The sequence below is a fragment of the Eutrema salsugineum genome, unplaced genomic scaffold (genome assembly GCF_000478725.1).
Source record: "Eutrema salsugineum unplaced genomic scaffold, Eutsalg1_0 scaffold_16, whole genome shotgun sequence".
NCBI lineage: Eukaryota > Viridiplantae > Streptophyta > Magnoliopsida > Brassicales > Brassicaceae > Eutrema > Eutrema salsugineum.
In genome coordinates, this window is record NW_006256858.1 from 2596350 (window position 1) to 2616053 (window position 19704).

General features: G+C 35.5%; 2 protein-coding genes, 1 long non-coding RNA gene and 1 pseudogene across 3 annotated transcripts; 2 read left to right on the forward strand and 2 right to left on the reverse strand.

Annotated features, from left to right (window-relative positions):
- Positions 1-145: 145 nt before the first annotated feature.
- Positions 146-2516, reverse strand: LOC18021083 (small RNA degrading nuclease 1). Its single transcript, XM_024158044.1, has 12 exons — positions 2455-2516; positions 2166-2345; positions 2001-2072; positions 1816-1881; positions 1591-1737; positions 1397-1513; positions 1195-1264; positions 997-1097; positions 761-892; positions 543-665; positions 354-455; positions 146-238 (listed from the first exon to the last, which is right to left on the reverse strand). Exons 1-12 carry the CDS (start codon positions 2485-2487, stop codon positions 164-166), a joined length of 1218 nt encoding a protein of 405 aa, XP_024013812.1. The 5' UTR covers positions 2488-2516; the 3' UTR covers positions 146-163.
- A 1022-nt stretch (positions 2517-3538) lies between these two features.
- On the reverse strand, positions 3539-5950 carry LOC18021084 (small RNA degrading nuclease 1). The gene is made up of 12 exons (XM_024158043.1): positions 5918-5950; positions 5585-5764; positions 5419-5496; positions 5238-5306; positions 4988-5131; positions 4779-4895; positions 4616-4685; positions 4424-4524; positions 4196-4327; positions 3983-4105; positions 3801-3902; positions 3539-3711 (listed from the first exon to the last, which is right to left on the reverse strand). The coding sequence occupies exons 1-12, from the start codon at positions 5948-5950 to the stop codon at positions 3610-3612; spliced, it is 1251 nt and encodes a 416-aa protein (XP_024013811.1). The 3' UTR covers positions 3539-3609.
- Positions 5951-9811: 3861 nt separating this feature from the next.
- LOC112087815 lies at positions 9812-13018 on the forward strand (annotated as a pseudogene).
- A 3197-nt stretch (positions 13019-16215) lies between these two features.
- Positions 16216-17058, forward strand: LOC112087894. Its single transcript, XR_002900296.1, has 3 exons — positions 16216-16346; positions 16533-16577; positions 16816-17058. It is a non-coding gene; the product is annotated as an uncharacterized LOC112087894 (long non-coding RNA).
- The last annotated feature ends 2646 nt before the right edge of the window (positions 17059-19704 follow it).

Sequence of the window (19704 nt, forward strand, 5' to 3'; positions counted from 1 at the left end):
TTTGCCATTGATTTTTAAGGATAATCCAGAAACAGTAAAAAAATTCTTTAAAAGTCGTCAAATACCAAGCAAAATACCAAAACATATAGGATAGAAGAAAGTTCAATAATTATAATAATACGATAAACAATAGTTGACTTAGATCTAGGATACATCATTTATCTTAAACCATTTTACGGACTTTAAAATAAGCTCCCAGGCTAAGAAAGATCACTTTTTGTGGCAAACCCAATGAATCCTGAAAAAAAACAAAAAAACACATGAATCAACAACTTATTTCAGCACTCTAAAACAGAGTTTCGGATCCTTAAACAAAAAAAAAAAAAAAAAAAAAGCAGACTCTCTAAAAATACCGTCTCTTCATTTCCATCAACGTTTTCAAAAGCTTTGTTAGCTTCTTCAGAACTCTCGAAGACAACAACTGCGCAATAGTAACAACTCAGTCCTTTTGGTGGCTGCCAAAAGAAAAAAAAAAAGCAAAAGTCAGAGAATGATTCAGTGCTTTTCTTTCAGAGAAGAGTATATATGGTTTTAGTTTCGACCTTAACATCAACTATAAACTTGTTGGAATGAAACTTTCCAGCGAGAACAAGGTTCAGTTTTTGAGGTGTCACATTGCGAGGGATTCCATGAAGAAACAGCCTTGCTTTCTCAGCCTCGAGCATCTGTGAAAATATAATTGCAGAAATTGTAATTATTGAAATTTTATTATATAAAACTGTAATATTGCTATAAATCTAGGCATCGTTATGTTTAGAACCTCTTTAGATGGTGAAACAGTTGTGTCAACTCTTTTCTCTATAAAAGCAATCGCAAGTTTCATAGCAGCCGCTGCGTCGTGAACACAATCATGAGAAACACCTTCCTTTCGGACTTCGTTACCAAAAATAGCCTGGAAAATATAATTTCAAAGAAACATTATCAACAACTAATGTGAAGAATGTTTTTCTATATGTAAATTTCTTCACGAGTAGATCAAAAACATTAAGAATGTACCTTGCAAAGGTCATTAAGTGAAGGTTTTCGGGAGTTTCTTGCATTGGAAAACTTAAAAACAAGTGCTGTATCGATTACTTTGGGATGATCTATCTTCAGCACTGGAATCAAAATACCAATTAATATATTAGTAACTAAAACCAATAATATAAACAAAAATCAATACTCACTCACTTGACTGAGTACATTTTTACTTACCTTTCAAATCTTTGCTCAAACTGTGACCTACCAAAATAGTACCCTTTGAAAGAAAGGGCTGCAATTCTTTCTGCACAATTCACAAAATTTAACATAATTACTATGTCCTTTAACAAAAAAAAAAAACATACTCACTATGTAAAGTATTGTAATGGAAAGAGAAGAAAAAATAGTAATAATAGAAATACACTGCAAGGTATACCTGAATATCTACCAAAGAGAAGGTAGCATTTTCTATATCATCTGCAGTAACTCCTGTAATAGTTGTCCTATAGTCAACAATAGGTTTGTCTGGTTTCACAAATTTGTCAAGAATCACCTAAGACACAAACGATTTTGATCAAGTCAAGAAACACAAGTCGATTAACATAATAAAAGATTCAAGAATCTTTATACCTTAAAATCACGGTCTACAGCACCAACTCTAACCAAACCTTCAGTACCATCTTCACAAAGAACCATCTCACAATCAACAGCTATCATTTCGGTTGATTTCATCACATTTGACATCTTCATTCCAACATCGGATACAAACCAGTCCTGCTTATAGCAAATTCAAAAAGTCTTTTAAAACATAAAAATTCCGATTACATTAAATGATCCAGGAGAGAAAAAACAAACCTTATTCAAGATGAATGAATAGTCTACTGAGTATTCCGGATGCTCCATGGTCAGTCGAACTAGCTTCTGTACCGCCAAACAAAAAAAGTTTAATCCTCACTAGCAAACTTATATATAAATTAAACATCCACAAAACATGTTTATATTTTATATATAATTTGATTTCCAACAAATATTTCACTGACCTGCTCAGGAGTGTCCGGAGTCTCCTGCTTCAACTTTACAACCAGATGACGATTGGCGTGAGAAAGCAGAATCTAAAAAAGAAAAGAAAAAATGGTTAAAACTAAAACTCTAGTATTAAGCAACGATTGGTGGTAATTAAATTAAAGGTAGGAAACCAAAGAAACCTGCAAATCTTCCTTCTTCTTAAAGGCTGAGAGAAAAGTGACCATCACGTCACGGGGACTTCTCAAAGGTGCATTTGGTGATATAAATCTTTCTTTGTAAGATACAACAAAATCATTCCAATCTCCATTTTCTCCTCGTAGACCTCGACGATGCGCTAGCTTCACCAACTCTTCCAACACCTATATCGAGAAAAACGTAGGATATATGCAGAGAATGTAACTCGAGACCTCAAAACAGAAACGAACTCGAATTATTCAAAACAAAAAACAAAAAAAAAAAGGTACGAACTTTAGTCTCAGCCATGGCTATGTATTGATCCATAAGTGCCGTAGAATGAGTGGAGGACGAGTTCTTCAGTGCCCGGAGTAATTTTAAGAAAGAAGAAACAGAGTTGGGGTTTATAAAAGCACCATAAAAAAAAAATTAAACGTTTATTTCTTAAACATAATTTTTAAATTAAACGTTTCAACTTCCAACAGCTAGATAATCTCGAAAATTTACCTAAATGCTTCGTAAATGATGTTATTTTGAGAGTTTAAACAAGACTTTCCAACTTCACCGTTTTTTGGAGAATGAAACTTCTTTTACTTTCTGTTGATTTCTGTTGATCGTGGATCTCAACTACTTGGGTCAATTCAGTAATTTGAGTTTGGAAGAATCTTTTGTTTTAATTAATCAAGTTCAGAGTACAAATCTTTTAGTTCGGAGGTCTTTCAACGAACTGAGTACAATAATATCGAGCTTTCAATCTCTCCGGGATCCAAAAGATGTCCTCTACAGTAAACAAGTTCTATATAGTACATTAATGAGGAGAAAGTTTAGGGTTTTCTCCTCTAATCTCCACCGCCTTTTGTTATTGGACCTGTCTGTTAGTGGGCTGTGCTATCAGGGTAAACCCAATTCAGTCGAAACTGTCGTAAATCGGAATTAATTAAGCCGATTTTGGTCTTAAACCGGTCCAAACCGAGTAACAGACCGTACCACTAACACTTTCCAGTTAGTATTAATAATCAAATTAAACGTTCCAACTTCATAATAATAACGACTCATTTAAAGTTACGGTGTTCTCCTCTGGAGATGAGGACGAAGACTATGAAATTAAATCAGTTTCTGTATCGACTCTGTTTCTAGACAGCATCCAAGTAACAATATAAAGACACTAATTTTCTAATGAAGTTGCAACTTATAAAATAAAATAAGAAATTACTAAAATATTGATTAATTATTGTTTCCCAATAGCAATTTTGTCTTCCATTCTCCTTTAGTTTAAGCTTTGGTTTCTTTTGAAAAGTCATGTTTTGTTCTTAACATTAACATTACTAGTTTTGCCATCATTTCAATTATTAAATTATACAGAAAATCTTCATTAAAATAACAAATAATTAGCCTCCTCATGTCTTGCATGATTTTAACAGGGAAGATTCTCTTTGTAGTCACAGAGATCTACGCGGAATCATCATGAAACATTTTACGGACATATATACTAACTCTTGAACCAGAGCTCAGCTTAAAGAAAATCAGTTTTTGTGGCAAACCCAACGAATCCTGCCAAAAAATTACATATAACACAAAGATTAGTCTCCAATCAGTGAGAGTTTTGGATCCTTTTACAAGAAGCTGAGATTATAAAATACCTGCCCTTGGTCTACACCAACGTTTTCAAATGCTTGATCTGCTTCTTTTGAGCTATTGAAAACAACAAACGCACAATAGCAACCTCTCTGTGTTTTTGCTGCCTGCCAAAAGAGAAAGAGCAAGGTCAGAGAAAGATTCAGAGAGAAAAGGTAACAAAAAATATAGGGTTTGATATCTCAACCTTAACATCAAGTGTAAACTCTCCTGTAAGAAACTCTCCAGAGATAACTTGTTCAAGCTCTTCAGATGGCACATTGTGAGGGATTTTATGTAGAAAGAGTTTTGCTTTCTCAACCTCCAACATCTATTGAAAAGTTACAGACATTGTAATAACTGTTGGAATTTATGGTAACAATCTTTAAGTTTGGTAAATCCATATTTTTTGTCTTCAAACCTCTTTAGATGGTGGGATTGTTGTGTTAGCTCTTTTTTCTATAACAGCAAGTGCAAGTTTCATCGCAGCTGCTGCGTCGTTTACACAATCATGAGAAACGCCGGCCTTTCGGACTTCGTAACCCAAAATAGACTGGAAAAAATTCATTTCAGAAACAAAAAAGGTATAAAAAATGTTATCTTTTTGTGATGATTCACTCAAGAGTAGAGAAACCCATTGTGGACTTACCTTGCAAAGGTTGTTAAGTGAAACTCTTCTGGGCTTTCGTGCATTGGCATACTTGAATACAAGAGCGGTATCAATTACTTTGGGATGATCTATCTTCAACACTGGGATCAAAATACCAATAAATTTGTAACTAAAAACCAATAAAAACAACCAAAATCAACACAGACTCTACTTGAGAACTTTCTTACTTACCTTCCAAATCTTTGTTCAAACTGTGGCCTACCAAGATAGTACCCTCGGAAAGATATGGCTGCAAAGTTTCCTACACATTTCACAAAATTAACATAACCACTAGGTCCCCTATACTTTATTGTTGGGAAAATAAACCAATACAAAGATAGACTCGACCTGGTACCTGTATATCTGCTACGGAGAGAGTAGCTTTTTCCATATCATCAGCAGTAATCCCTGTAATGTCTGTCCTATAATCAACAACAGGTTTCTCCGGTTTCACAAATTCGTCAAGAATCACCTAAGACATGAACATTTTTGATCATAAGAGTCAAGAAAAAGAGGTCGATCAACATAATATAGATTCGAGAATCTCAAACTCTAAGGCTATACCTTTAAATCACGGTCTACAATGCCAACTCTAACCAAACCTTCAGTACCATCTTCACAAAGAACCATCTCACAATCAACAGATATCATTTTTGTTGATTTCATCACCTTCGACATCTTCATTCCAACATCTGATACTAACCAGCCCTGCTTATACCAATTTCAAAAGTCTTAAAAACAGTTTAGAACACACTCACACAACTTTCAAATACAGGAAGCAGCAAGATCCCAATGTTCAGGAGAGGAAGCAAACCTTGGAGTAAGGGTGCAGTGTATAGTCTACAGAGTAAGCTGGATGCTCAACAGTCAATCGCACTAGACTCTGTACTGCCAACAAACGTTTTATAGCTCAATTTTCAAACTTGAATACAAACTTTAAACCAAAAAAAAACATGGCTTTTGATTGATTTGTAGCAACAAAATCTTGCCCCCACCTGCTCAGGAGTGTCATTATCCGGAGATTCCTCCTTCAGCTTTTCAATCAGAAGTTGATTCGCGTGATATTGCAGGAACTAAGCAAAACAAGCATAGATTTTTTAAAAAAAAATCAAAACTTTGTAAATAACAAGATCACATTTTGTGTGTTTTTTTTTCCTTTACCTGCAAAACTTCTTTCTTCTTGAAAGTTGACAGAAATGCAACCAAGTCTTCACGGGAACGCCTCGAAGGGTCATTAAAAGATCCAATCTTTTCGTCATAAACATCTAAAAACTCCTTCCATCCTCCATTTTCGCCTCGCAAACCTTGACTCTGCACTAGCTTCACCAACTCTTCAAGCACCTAATCGGAAAAATTTAACGGAATGCTTAGATACATAGAGAGTTAATTCGACCCCAAAATAGGGAAACGAACCCAGAAAAACAGCGAATCATCCCTTTAAGCTCCATAGTACGAGGAGTTAGAGCAACAGATGAGAATGAAAAAGAGACGAACTTCTTTCTCGGCGGTGGCTAGTTTAAGCTCCATAGTATGAGACTGTCGTAGAACAGTTTAGTACGGCGGCTCAGCGAGTTTTCAGCCGCCTCGTCCCAAATTGTTTGGGGAAAGAAGAAGAAGAAGAAACAGAGTTTAGGGCTCTTTTTTTTTTATGTCTCTCTACTTTTGATTTGAGATATTCCCTCTCTTTTTATATTTCTGGGTTTCTACAAAAAAAAAAAAAAACAAAAAAAAGACATCTTTGACTTACTTTGACTTCGACACAGTGACATTTTTGCCTCTTCACACTGTGTACAATCATACCCAGAAATTTGTGAGCTTTTCTCGCTGATTTACACTTTGTTCAACCCTAATTTCTGTCTTGTTTTGTTTGATTGTTCGCGAAATACAGTAGAGGATCGTAGGGGTGGGCATTTCAGTTTTTTTTCGGGTTCGGTTTGAGTTTGGTTCGGTTTGGTTAATTCGGATTCAATAAAATTCTAACCAAACTCAACCGAAATAAATTTGGTTCAGTTTGTGTTTGGTTCGGGTTAGTTCGGTTTCGGTTCAGTTTGATTTGGTTTCAATTCGGTTAAAAACATCAATTTGGAAAAAACTAGAATAAAAACGTAAATTCAAACCATTAGTATATGTTCCAACTAAAACAAACTATTAAGTCAAACCAAACCATCTAATACTATATGTTCCAGCTAAAACAAACCATTAACTCAAACCAAACCATCTAATTAAACTAAAATAAATAAAAATTGAAAGAATCCAATAACGAGTTTGTCTCTCTGCAATAAGGTACTAATGCTATTAAAAAACTGCAACAAATCAATAAAAGTCTCCGTCTCGTCTTTCTGATATCGCCACTTCGAAGAATCTGCAACAAGTCAATAATTTAAATATTAGTTCACTATACAAAATTACAAGCTAAGTCAATGTTTATTCATCTTTAATTCTTTATATGAACCATCACAGCATTAGTATTAAAAGATCATTTACCGTAGAAAAACTGAGCTTTGAGCTTTTAATTTTAAGTAGACGTATGAATATAATTCAAATAAAGTCTTGTGAGACATTACTGAATCATGAATATAATTCTTAGAAGAAGAAAAAAAAAAGAGAATAAAATACCTTCTTCAAGTGAATCCATATATGTATTCTCTTCCTCTAGATTGTCGAGAGTCTTCATTGCTTCTGAACGACGTGAAGCGCGTAACCAGTCTTGGGTCAAAACCAACACTTCGACCATAGCAGGAGTCAAACAACTTCGATATTGGTCTAGAATACGATTCCCAGTGCTAAAAGCACTTTCAGATGCAACAGAAGATACTGGTATAGCAAGAATTTCTTTGGCCATTAGAGACATAATTGGATATTTTGAACTATTTGTCTTCCACCAATCTAGAAGATCAAACGGAAGTCCCATACCGTTTTCAGTCGCTACGTACAGCTCGTCTTTTAAATACTTCTCCAATTCATTTACAACTTCTGAAGTAGTTCTCTTAGCAACCATGAATCTTAAAAAGGGATCATCAATTCTGTCTTCTTCCATATCCTTATGATCTTGGTTGGACTGTGTTACATTCTCACTGTCACGAGCAGCAGACGATTGTAGCTTTAAAGTGGTGTACCGAGCACTATATAGCTCAAATATTCTCTGCAAATCATCCATCACCAACTTAGACATTTCTTTGCACTTTGGATTACCTTTCCCATAAATGAGTTCAAAGCTATACTCTATAAAAACCATTTTGCGACGAGGATCAAGTACACCAGCCACTATCAATATCTTATTGATATTCTTTGTACCTTCCCAGTATTTATCAAATTTAGCCGACATTGCAGAAGCCATATCTCTCAAATCAGCGTCTTCACTATAAGACATAGTTGCCACAGTTGATTGAATTTTGCATATCTCATTGTAACAACCATTTGATGTTACTTTAATAGAAGAAGAGAATGCTAAAGTCGAATCATAGAAGGACTTCAAGAATGTTACCATATGACGTGCTTTGTCCCAATCAATTGATGTTGGAGGTCATTTCCTCTTCTTCCACTAGAATCAAGTTCTTAAACCATGCATCATACGGCTTATCCATTTCAGCCATCCGATCAAATGCAACTTGATATTTTAGTGCACTTTTCAACATCAAGTATGTAGAATTCCACCTTGTAACACAAGCCAAAACCACACTTCCTCTTGTTATCTTCTCAACCTCCACCCAGCGCTTAAAGGAGTCTAGTCTTGAACCAGAAGACCTCACATATTTAACAGCATTACGAACACTTATTATGCTGTTAATGATATCATCCAAACCTTCTTTGGCAATCAAATTCAGTATGTGTGCGCAGCATCGTATGTGCATAAATTCACCATCCATCATCAAAGCTTCATTGTTCCTATTACGCAACCGATCTTTCAAAACGTTGATAGCTTTATCATTGCTGCTTGCATTATCAACTGTAATAGCAAATACTTTCTCAATACCCCAATCATCCAAAGATTTTAAAAATTGATTGGCAATGGTCTCTCCTTTATGATCAGGAATAGGACTAAAACTAATAATCCTTCTATGCAATCACCAATCCTTAGCAATAAAATGGGCAGTTACAGCCATATAACTCAAAGTAGTTATAGAAGTCCATATGTCGGTGGTAAAAGAGATCGCTTGCCTATTTAAACTTAACATAGTCTTCAATGTTGTTTTTTCAGCGTTATACAGACCAGCAACTTCTCTTGTAACTGTTCTTCGCGACGGAATAATAAACCAAGGAATAGCAATCTCACAAAACTGTTTAAACCCATCATTATCCACAAAAGAAAACGGCAGTTCGTCCATGATAATCATTTTCACCGTTGCTTGCTTACAAGCAATTTGATCAAAAGGTTTTGTCATACCAACAACTTTACCACCATGATCACCACTTCCACCACTAGACACTAAGACATTCTGAGACTCAGATTCCTTATGATCCAAGTAAGCTTTGCACTTTTTCATGTGTGTATTTAAATTGGAAGTTCCACATGTAGCAGGATTACATGAATAGACTTTACCACAGAAATTGCATGAACACTTCAATTCATCATCCTTAAGTCTCGTAAAAACTTCCCATGCCGGTGATCGTGGTGGTAGTGTTCTTTTCGGCTTTGGCGGTTGTGTTTGAGAATCATACTCTTTTCTTTTGTTGCTGGTCCTGGTTTTATTATTCATCTACATAGGAAAGAAACATATTATTAATAATTCAATCCACATATCAAAGACAATCACTTTACGATACGTCGACTTTCAAAAACTAAAAATCAAAACCTTCAATAATTGTTCATTAGCATCAAACTTCTGTTTTTTTTTTTATCTAAAAGACTTATTAGAATATTTCAATATTATGTTAAAAAATCTTACCTTTAGACTATGGAGAATCAACGACAATGAATGAGAAGAAGATAAGAGTTTTAGCTGCTTAGGTATATGAGTTTGTAAGTTTTTTAGGATTTTGATTTTATATAGAATTTTTAGCTAGTAGGTTAGAAAATATATATATAAAAAATTAGAATTAATAAAATCGGTTCAGTTTGGGTGAAATCGTGTCACAAATTCACAATATTTCATATATACTAATATTATAAATTAACTAATAAATTAAATTAAATAAATGTATTGGTTTTTGGTTCGGTTCGGTTTTAAACCAAACCGAACCGAACCATTCGGGTTGAGAAAAACATCAACCAAACTGATTCTATATTGAAAATAGATCGGTTCAGTTCGGTTTGGTTCGGTTCGGTTCGGTTTTTTTGCCCACCCCTAGAGGATCGTTTCCTTAGGGCTATAGGGTTTTGGATGAATCGGAACGTGTGAAAGTCTGATATAGGACTTAACGTTGCGATTCAGTAAGACGCTATGAACGAGGATCGTGTGAAAGTGTTGAACGGAAAAGATATGATTGAAGCTGATCATGACCACAACTTGGAACATCGAGAATGTGGCTCGACAGATTGTGGTGATTTCTGATTCTGACTCCACTGTTGTTGATGCTTGCAAAGCCGCTGTTACATATCTTGGATCGGTAATTTTTGATTTATATATGTGAAAATCCTATCCCAAGAACAGCTTTGCAATTTTCTTTTGATTAAGCTGTTGTAATTTATATTTGCAGATTAAGGAAGGTGATGTTAGGAGTTTGTCTCAAGTTTCGTTTCATCTTGTGGAAAAGGACTGGCCTTTACAAGTTCGCTTGTATGCCTCTAAGATGCTACAGGTTCTTGCTAAGACGATTTACTTTCTGTGTTGTTATTTAACTGTCTGTTGCTAATGAACAAAAAAACTTAGCTTAAGAAACTGAGCAGAGATTAAGCTCCAGCGTTATTTCTGATGGCAAGATTTTGAAACTCACCTAAATTGCGAGCACTGTTTTATCATCCTTGCAGTATTTGGTTAGATTTCGGTGGGATGAATTGAGCCCCTCCAAGCACATGGATATCTGTGGTGCTTCCTTTGAACTGATGTCTGAGGTAGCTAATCCATGCGAAGAATGTGCAATGAAAGGTGAAACAGTCGCTTGTAGCTGCGATTTTTGAAAAGGAAGATCCGAAGATGTGGAAAGAGTTGTTTTTTATTACTAGTTTCTTTGTCCTCCCGAGGCCCTTTACAGACAGAATTGACTTTGAAGGTAGTGAAACGGCTTTCTGAATATCATAGAGATCGTACTAAGGAGTTGGAAGACAAGAAGCATACGCTTCTGTTCCAGGGGCTTCCTGATATTTTGGTTTGGTTGCATGATCTTCTTGAAAAAACACTTTGGGGCTGCAAGGGATGCAGCAGGGAGTTGTCGAAACAGCATTCAGATGCAGTTGTTGCTTGTTTGAATGCCATCAACTCATTCACAGAATGGGTTCCAGTTCCAGATCTTGCTGAATACAGAATTGTTGACCAATTTGCATCTTTACTTTCTTCTAGTGACTTCTGCCATCTTGCTTGTATGTTCTTCGCACTTATCTGCTCAAGAAAAAGACCCTCTGATGCTTCTGGTGATGAATTTGATTCTGCAATCAGTCATGTGTTTCAGATTTTGACTAGCTTCTCCGCAGAACTTTTATGCAGATTGAAATCAAGTTCTGGAGTTAATAAATGGAAGTGGATATGACTTTACTGAACGTATCTGTAAAATTATGGTCTCTCTAGGCTCCACAAATTTACAGTGCATCTTCACAGATACTGGTGCTCAAACTCATTATTTGAAACAGATGCTTGGATTTTTCCGACACTATAAGTTTGGTATCCACTTTGAGTCACTGTTCTTCTGGCTGGAGTTAATGGAGTTTAATCTCAGAACCTAAGGCTCCTACGCCAAGTGGAAAGGGATCAGCCACCGAGATCGTCAATAGTTCTTTGCACCAAGATGGCGGAAAAAGGGAGCTTTTACGCCTTATAGATGATGATATCGCCAGCACAATTCTGGATGTTTCATTCCAACAGTCGAATAAGGAGGAAGTCCTTCCTGAAACAAAACCTATCTTGAGCCATCAAAATATGATGATAAAGATGAGTTTTGCAAGTACCAGCAGAGGCTCTTTGGTTTGGTCAAACTCATCTCTTCTCACAAGCCCATCATTGCCAGTACAAAAATATCCTCCAGAACGATCATGCTCATTGAGAATATATCGGGTCCTTCAACTCCTTGTCAGTATGCAGCTGCTATGAAGAGCCAGAGTATTGCTTTTGGAAAGTATTCTGCGAAGACTTTTCTGTGGATCAAATGAGTTCGCTGGTGGTAGTTCTGAAGTTCATTCTCAACTTCACGTGATATTCAAGGACTTGCTTCAGGAGCTTCTATATATAAATACTTATTCAAGCGCACGGGGACTATCTAAACGCAATGGTTCCTTTCCTCAAGTATTTTCCAGATGCGGTTGGAAATGTTATCAACAAGATGTTTGCACTTCTTACCTCTCTTCCACCAGTTAGTCTTCAATTTAAACTTGCAAGATTAAACATCTGTTCATCTTTGATGCGTGTAGCCAAAGCTGCTGACAGAAGCTCTATTCCTCACTTGAAGGGTTTAGCTGATACAATGACACGTTTGCAAAGAGAAGGAACTTTGCTCCCTGGTGAGCAGAGTAGTCTTGTGGAAGCATTCTTTGCTATGACTTCTGCGTCAGGAGCTCAAGCGCAGCAAGATAGTTTTGCTTTGTTACTAGAACCAGTGCGGCAACAGTTGACTCAACCAGAGTGGCAAAATGACTATCTGTCTAGTCCCTCTGGTTTTGTTCGTTTATGCTCCAACCCGACCGTTATGCGGTCTATTGTCAACACAGTCATGCTCTTTGAGAACGCTCTTAACGGATGCAATTTCAAAAAAAGGAAGCTGAACAATATCTCTGAGACGAGTCATCCTCTGTCTTTGTCACCTTTCTTGGATATTACCACCGCTCTTAAAACTGTTTCGTGTTATCAAATTCTCTGTCGTCTCCTGCTGTAAATCAAACTTTACCCACAAAATTCAAAGCAGCAATGAAGATATCGGAAGTCGAGTTACAGAGCCTCCAAGGATTCCGGAGCCGTGAACCAGCAAAGGCCTTATTTACTTATTCTAGTAAAGGAAACGCATCTGATATTCAAAATTGGCTGAAAGCTATAACGTGATAGTGGATACCGTGTATTGCAACTCTCTGTAGCCATTGGAGACACGTTCTACACATCCATTGATGCTAATTACGTTGCCTGCACCTGGACAGATGGTATTACAATCACTAGTCTCCGTTTCTTCTGTATTAGCCTTATTCATCTAGCCATATAATGACAAACAACGGAGAGCTCCAAGAGTTTGTTTCGAAAGATTTGTTCTATGCACTCATCATGAGCTTGGCCAAAGATGAAAATGTGAACAACAGTTCTGTCTTAGTAGGTATGTGCCATGAGATATTTGTTTATCTTTCCCAGAGACACCCATTTCCACGACAGGTGTTGCTGTCACTCCCTTGTCTCACTCCCGATGATCTGAGTGCTTATGAAAAAGCTTTGGCAGTAACTTCTAATCCCAAAAAAACACAAGCAGCTTACGAAAAGCTTCTTGTCGTTTGCTATTGGAATTAGCTTAGATCCACTAAACCAATAAGAAAACTGTGTATGTCGATGGTTTAGACTCTTGTATAATATAGGATTTAGTTTTACGTTTAATGGAAGTTGGAATTATGTTGTTAAAAAAAAAAAAAAATGTTGCAATTATGGACAAAAATCCTTATATTACTAAAGCACAAGTCACCTGGTCAATTAAATTCTGCCACATAATTTGTGTTTATATATTTTTAAAATTAAAAAAAAAAACGAGATCATGCAAAAAAAATAACGGTTTCTCGACTGACGATCCTTTTTTATCATCCACGATCTTTCTTTCCCATATTTCTATATTAAAGATACTCTCAATTGATCCGAAACATAACTCAGTGCAGTGATTTAGTGTGGAAGATTAGTGATTACTTAAGTTTCTCGGAGACATCTAAGGATTCTGATTTCATCTCAAATTTCTACCTTCACGCTGGCGCAGATATAGGACAAGTGATTTACAGTGTGTTATTGGAGATCTGATCCTTAAGAAGACATTTCAATTCATGTAAGAGAGAACGCAAATGCAGATCGCAATAGAATTGCAAGAAGGGCTTCTGTTAAAAGGTAAAAACGCTTCCATTAATTCACTTCCGAAAGGATCAAATTGTTTAAGTGTTTTGCTATTGTAGAATAGAATTTACAGCAGCGATGGATTGAAAACAGCAGAGAGGTTTCTACCTTTTCTCTATAATTTCAATGTTTTAAGTTTTTGGTAAGAAAAATTGATTTATGTATGGTTATATTGTAGGGAGCGAGAGGAACATGAAGTGTTGAAGATGACAAAACCGGTGATGTTGTGGGAATCTTTATATTACTAAGGCACAAGTCACCTGGCCAATTAATTCTGCCACATAATTTGTGTTTATATATTTTTAAAATTAAAAAAAACGAGATCATGCAAAAAAAATAACGGTTTCTCGACTGACGATCCTTTTTCATCATCCACGATCTTTCTTTCCCATATTTCTATATTAAAGATACTCTCAATGATCCGAAACATAACTCTGTGCAGTGATTTAGTGTGGAAGATTAGTGATTACTTAAGTTTCTCGGAGACATCTAAGGATTCTGATTTCATCTCAAATTTCTACCTTCACGCTGGCGCAGATATAGGACAAGTGATTTGCAGTGTGTTATTGGAGATCTGATCCTTAAGAAGACATTTCAATTCATGTAAGAGAGAACGCAAATGCAGATCGCAATAGAATTGCAAGAAGGGCTTCTGTTAAAAGGTAAAAACGCTTCCATTAATTCACTTCCGAAAGGATCAAATTGTTTAAGTGTTTTGCTATTGTAGAATAGAATTTACAGCAGCGATGGATTGAAAACAGCAGAGAGGTTTCTACCTTTTCTCTATAATTTCAATGTTTTAAGTTTTTGGTAAAAAAATTGATTTATGTATGGTTATATTGTAGGAGCGAGAGGAACATGAAGTGTTGAAGATGACAAAACCGGTGCTGTTGTGGGAATCCTTATATTACTAAAGCACAAGTCACTTGGCCAATTAAATTCTGCCACATAATTTGTGTTTATATATTTTTAAAATTAAAAAAAAAACGAGATCATGCAAAAAAAATAACGGTTTCTCGACTGACGATCCTTTTTCATCATCCACGATCTTTCTTTCCCATATTTCTATATTAAAGATACTCTCAATTGATCCGAAACATAACTCTGTGCAGTGATTTAGTGTGGAAGATTAGTGATTACTTAAGTTTCTCGGAGACATCTAAAGATTCTGATTTCATCTCAAATTTCTACCTTCACGCTGGCGCAGATATAGGACAAGTGATTTGCAGTGTGTTATTGGAGATATGATCCTTAAGAAGACATTTCAATTCATGTAAGAGAGAACGCAAATGCAGATCGCAATAGAATTGCAAGAAGGGCTTCTGTTAAAAGGTAAAACGCTTTCATTAATTCACTTCCGAAAGTATCAAATTGTTTAAGTGTTTTGCTATTGTAGAATAGAATTTACAGCAGCGATGGATTGAAAACAGCAGAGAGGTTTCTACCTTTTCTCTATAATTTCAATGTTTTAAGTTTTTGGTAAGAAAAATTGATTTATGTATGGTTATATTGTAGGAGCGAGAGGAACATGAAGTGTTGAAGATGACAAAACCGGTGCTGTTGTGGGAATCCAGAAAAAAATAGGTACTCAAACAATCAAATTCGTCAATGAAATTATTCCCAAAGGTAACTAATATAAAATAGCTCTATATAATAAGCATTCTCATCTTGGTTTTATAATTTTACCAGATTTTTAAGGAATCGAGTGAGGAGGAAAGATAGCACGCAGAGAAGTTTATGGGGTACTAGGTTTTCTATTTTTCCTTCTTTGATTACGATTTCTTAATATGTAACTAAAGTTTGTTTTTTTACGTTAACAAAAATATTCCCGTGTATAGTACGGGATAATACTAGTCCTTATCTTATATATAAAAGAGAAAGACTTTCTCCATATGCTTGACACATCAGCATTGGAGAAGTTGACACGTGTTTATATTTATTTTCCTCAACTTTACAAAATTAAAAACTAAATGATGCTTCATTTTGCTAAACTAAAAAACTTTAAAGCTTCCTCTTGTCACTTCAATCTAGCGGAAGAGCAAACAAAATAAGAGTATTCGAGTGAAGAGATGTCAAAGAAACTCCATCTGAAATTCGATTCCCCAGAAACTGAAGCCCATGCGCCATCAGTAAGTATGACTTCCTTCGATTATGTAAGTGTTTCTTCTCTTAATTTTCCATTGAATGTTCACGTCGATTTGTTTTCGGCTATCCTGAAAATATATTGAGTTTGTGATAATCGGAAATCAACTAATTGGTATTTACTCATTTTGTTAAATTTGCGTTTGGTAGTCTCTAGGGAACAAGCTTTGATTCAAGAGTTATTCACTTATGTGTGATGTATGATGTATCTACACTATACTCAGCAATCATATGTGCATTGCACTTTGAAATAAATTGGCCTTTCTGCACGGGAATAGATAATAGATTCCCAATAATACTTCTCCCACTTGGTTCATTGATTTATAGCTGAAGAGAACGTCTATTTTTGATTCTTATGGTTAAACAAAATCAACGTTTCATCAAACCATCGTATTCTATATATACGATCTCTCCAATCTAATTGCTGGAATTAGATCCTAAAATTGTTAGTTTTTAATGTATTCGACAGGTAACGGAATCAGAGGTACAAGAAGTGGGCACAAGTGTTGGCGATCCTGAAGGTGTTCGAACAAGATAATTAAAGGTTGATCTTCGAGTAAAAAAACCGATGGTAAACGTCAGCAACGTAAAGGCAGTGGAAGCAAACTCAGGAATCAACTACGTTGGTAAGATCCCCCTTGCTAACTATGTGTAACTTTTAAAATCATTTTGTTCCGTAGTAATTTAAAAATGGGACCAAGAAGTTTTTGTTTAAATTTTTGTACAATTGAATTCTCTTGTGTTCTTAATACAAATTGTTTATTCATGTTTTGCTTTGATCATAATTGATTGATTGGTATCGACATTTGTAGGATTTAGAGGAATATCCACGCTAAGGAACCAGGGACAGAGCAAATGTATGTCTTTCCCACTGTATTTATCCCATTTTATAAATATTTTATTTCACTGTTATGGATTTAGGTTGACACTACTTTGACTTTAAAAAGTTTATATCTTCTTTCGTTTTCTATTATATCTCCACCATCGTACAACTAAATAAAAAAAGAGAAACATGTGAATGTTGATACTACATCTATATAATGGTAAAACCGTTCTGTGAGTTAGCAGATATGATGTAGCTGTTAATGGATGTAGAAAGTGGTAAAAGAAGAGGAGGAATAGCTGAAGATGTTAAGAACAACGGAGAAGAAATGCATAATGCTGTTAAGTGGTTGGTACACATTCAAAGAAGTGTGGGACTTCAAAAAACAAAGGAAATCAACATTGTAGGAAGTCAGTACTTTTATTTCCAACGATATCAAATGTCTGAAATACAGAATGACCTAAAGGTATGCTTCTTCTTTATTTGGAACATGTTTTCTTGCAAAGCTTATATATGTAGTGTCATCATTTATACCTACAAACACTCCATAACCTTTAGATTGACGACCCTTGTAATGGCTTATAAGGTCAAGGCTTTATAAGGTTTTTTGTAAACCAGTTTACTTCATTTTAGTTGGAATGGAAGAATCCAGTGGTCTTCTACTTTGGTTAAGGTCCCAGAAACCTCAAATTCAATGATGTGAAATAATTTAATGGTCTTCTAAATGGGTTTTAAATTCAGCTCCTTAAAGAACGATATTGAAGGCGTTTAGAAAATTGTTAGAAAAGGTTAGTTATTGTTCCTTTTATGCATTTTGCATATTTATGTACATATCAGCTAATATTTTGCGTAAACAAATTGTCTGTAATGGTTTTGACTACAATTCGATCATTTTGATCAATGTGCAAGAGGAGATGAATTAGCAAATTTTATCCTCTTCATCTCTCGTACATTTAAATTCTTAATTTTTACCGGTCTTTACTACTCAAGTGTCATAATAATATAGCGATAGAATAATGTGGGGTTTTCAAGCATCTTCGTGATCGTGCAAATAACTTGGATCATTTAGGAGAAATCTTTATTATTTGGTTTGATTCTGATTACATAATATATGCTCTTTCTTTAGAAGTTATAAAAAAAGAAACCACTGAATGAGGAAATTAATTTTAATCACTCTATAAAGAATTATAATTCTGTCTAACATTTCTAATTTTCAATAATTTCAACTTCTCTTCTCATCAAGGGACAAAGATTTTACATTTAATTAAACAGTAACCAATCTTTGATTCAATGATAGTTCCACAAACAATGAATATCATTAAAATTTAACATTGTAATTAAAAACCCGCGCATAGCGTGGATACTCACCTAGTTATACTAAAGCACAAGTCACATAATCAATTACATAGTGACATGTGGCAGAACAACAAAATAAAATTCAATTTAGCGTAATCCTTAGCATAAAACAAAAACGTAAAAGGGAATCTAAAAGTTTTTAGATAAAACAAAAAAATAACTAAAATTCCCTAATTTTTCTCAAGCCACTACGTCATGATTTCTGAAACAGTTTCAACTTCCTCTATCAAATACTCACTGAATAGCTTTGTCGATTATATAAGGTTTTTCATTCGGTTTCAGCCTATCTCTCTCTCGATCTTCTTCTTCTTCGACTTTCATCTATAAAAATCAGCTTTTTTGTTTGTTTGCTGAGTTCATAAGATTTCTGACTAAGATTGTTCACTGATTTGATCGATGAAGAAAGGTTGAGGGAAAGCAACCGCTCTTGAAATGGCAACAGAGATTTCTCTAGCGGCAATGAGAGTTCCTTGGAGGATTTGTGAGAGGCTTTTGCCTGACTGTAGTAAGAAGTAGACAGTACCTTCTAATTCAAAATATTGAAAACAAGCTTCGCCATGCTCATCTCCGAAGACAGATTCTTCACTCTTCTTACCCGATATGGTCATTTACACTGAAATAACCACGTCTTTTTTTTTTTTTTTTGAGAAAAGGCTTAAATAACCACGTCTTTGATTCTCTAATTCACTTTTCTTACCAGATTTTTCCTTGAAAAACTGTAATCTGCAGTAATTTTATCACAACGTTTAGAGAAAGGCTCGTGCGAAACCTAGACCCATCACAATCATCCGACAAATCGAGGCAAGGCTCCATGCAGCTGAATGGAAAAGGTAAATCAATCAGAGTCTTTAAGTGATCCTTCTCTCTCTGTCTGATTGTTTTCTCGAATTGCAGATTGGAGATTCATTCAAAGGCACAGATGCATCCAGCAAAATTAAATGAGTTAAGACAAGCAGCCAGAACGAGCGTGGAAATTCAGTCAGAGAGGGAACTCAAGTGGAGTCTCGTGAAGCCAATGGAAAGAGAGAATTCTCAACGCTTCGCATATGAAAAGGCGTTCGTGAAAGAAATAACAGCTCAGTCGATGATGATGAGGATGGCCAGAGAGAGCAAGTACAAGGAGCAAGTTCGTGCTTTGATCAATCAGAAGCGTGTAGCTGCTGAGATGAAACGGCTTGGATTGGTTTAAGCTGAGAAGAAGAAAGAACGTTGCCAACTCTGTAACTAGCATGAGATGGAGAGAAATAAATTGAGGGTCAAACTTGAAGACAAATTGCAAATGGTAATATATATTATATATGACGATACAAAAGCTTTGATCTTTCTTTTTTCTTATTGCGATTGAATGCTAATTCGTTTTATTTTTTTTATGTAAAAACAAATTGAATGAAAAAACATTTCCGTGCTACGCACGGGAGATAATACTAGTTGTAAGATAAATCAGTTTTTTTTCACTGCAGTGTCGACCCGGTTCAGAGGATGAGTCACAGACAGGTCGAAGATGTTTGATTCGGTTTGATTTAAAAACCAACGAAACCGACCGGTCTGATCTTCTTACATTTGTCGACCTTCTTCCCTCTCTTCGCTCGTCGTCTTCTTTCTTTTCCAGATCCTATATATGCATTGTCCTTGTTAGGGTTTGGTGACTCGCTGATCCTTTTTACTAATCAAACACAAGTGAATCGTTTTGAAGCTGAATCGCCACCATTATCATATCTAAGCTTTAGCCGAATTAGTGTGTTGGGGCTGTGTTTGTGTTTTGCGTTTATAGCCTTCGCTGAGCATAATCTCAAGGATTTTTCTTT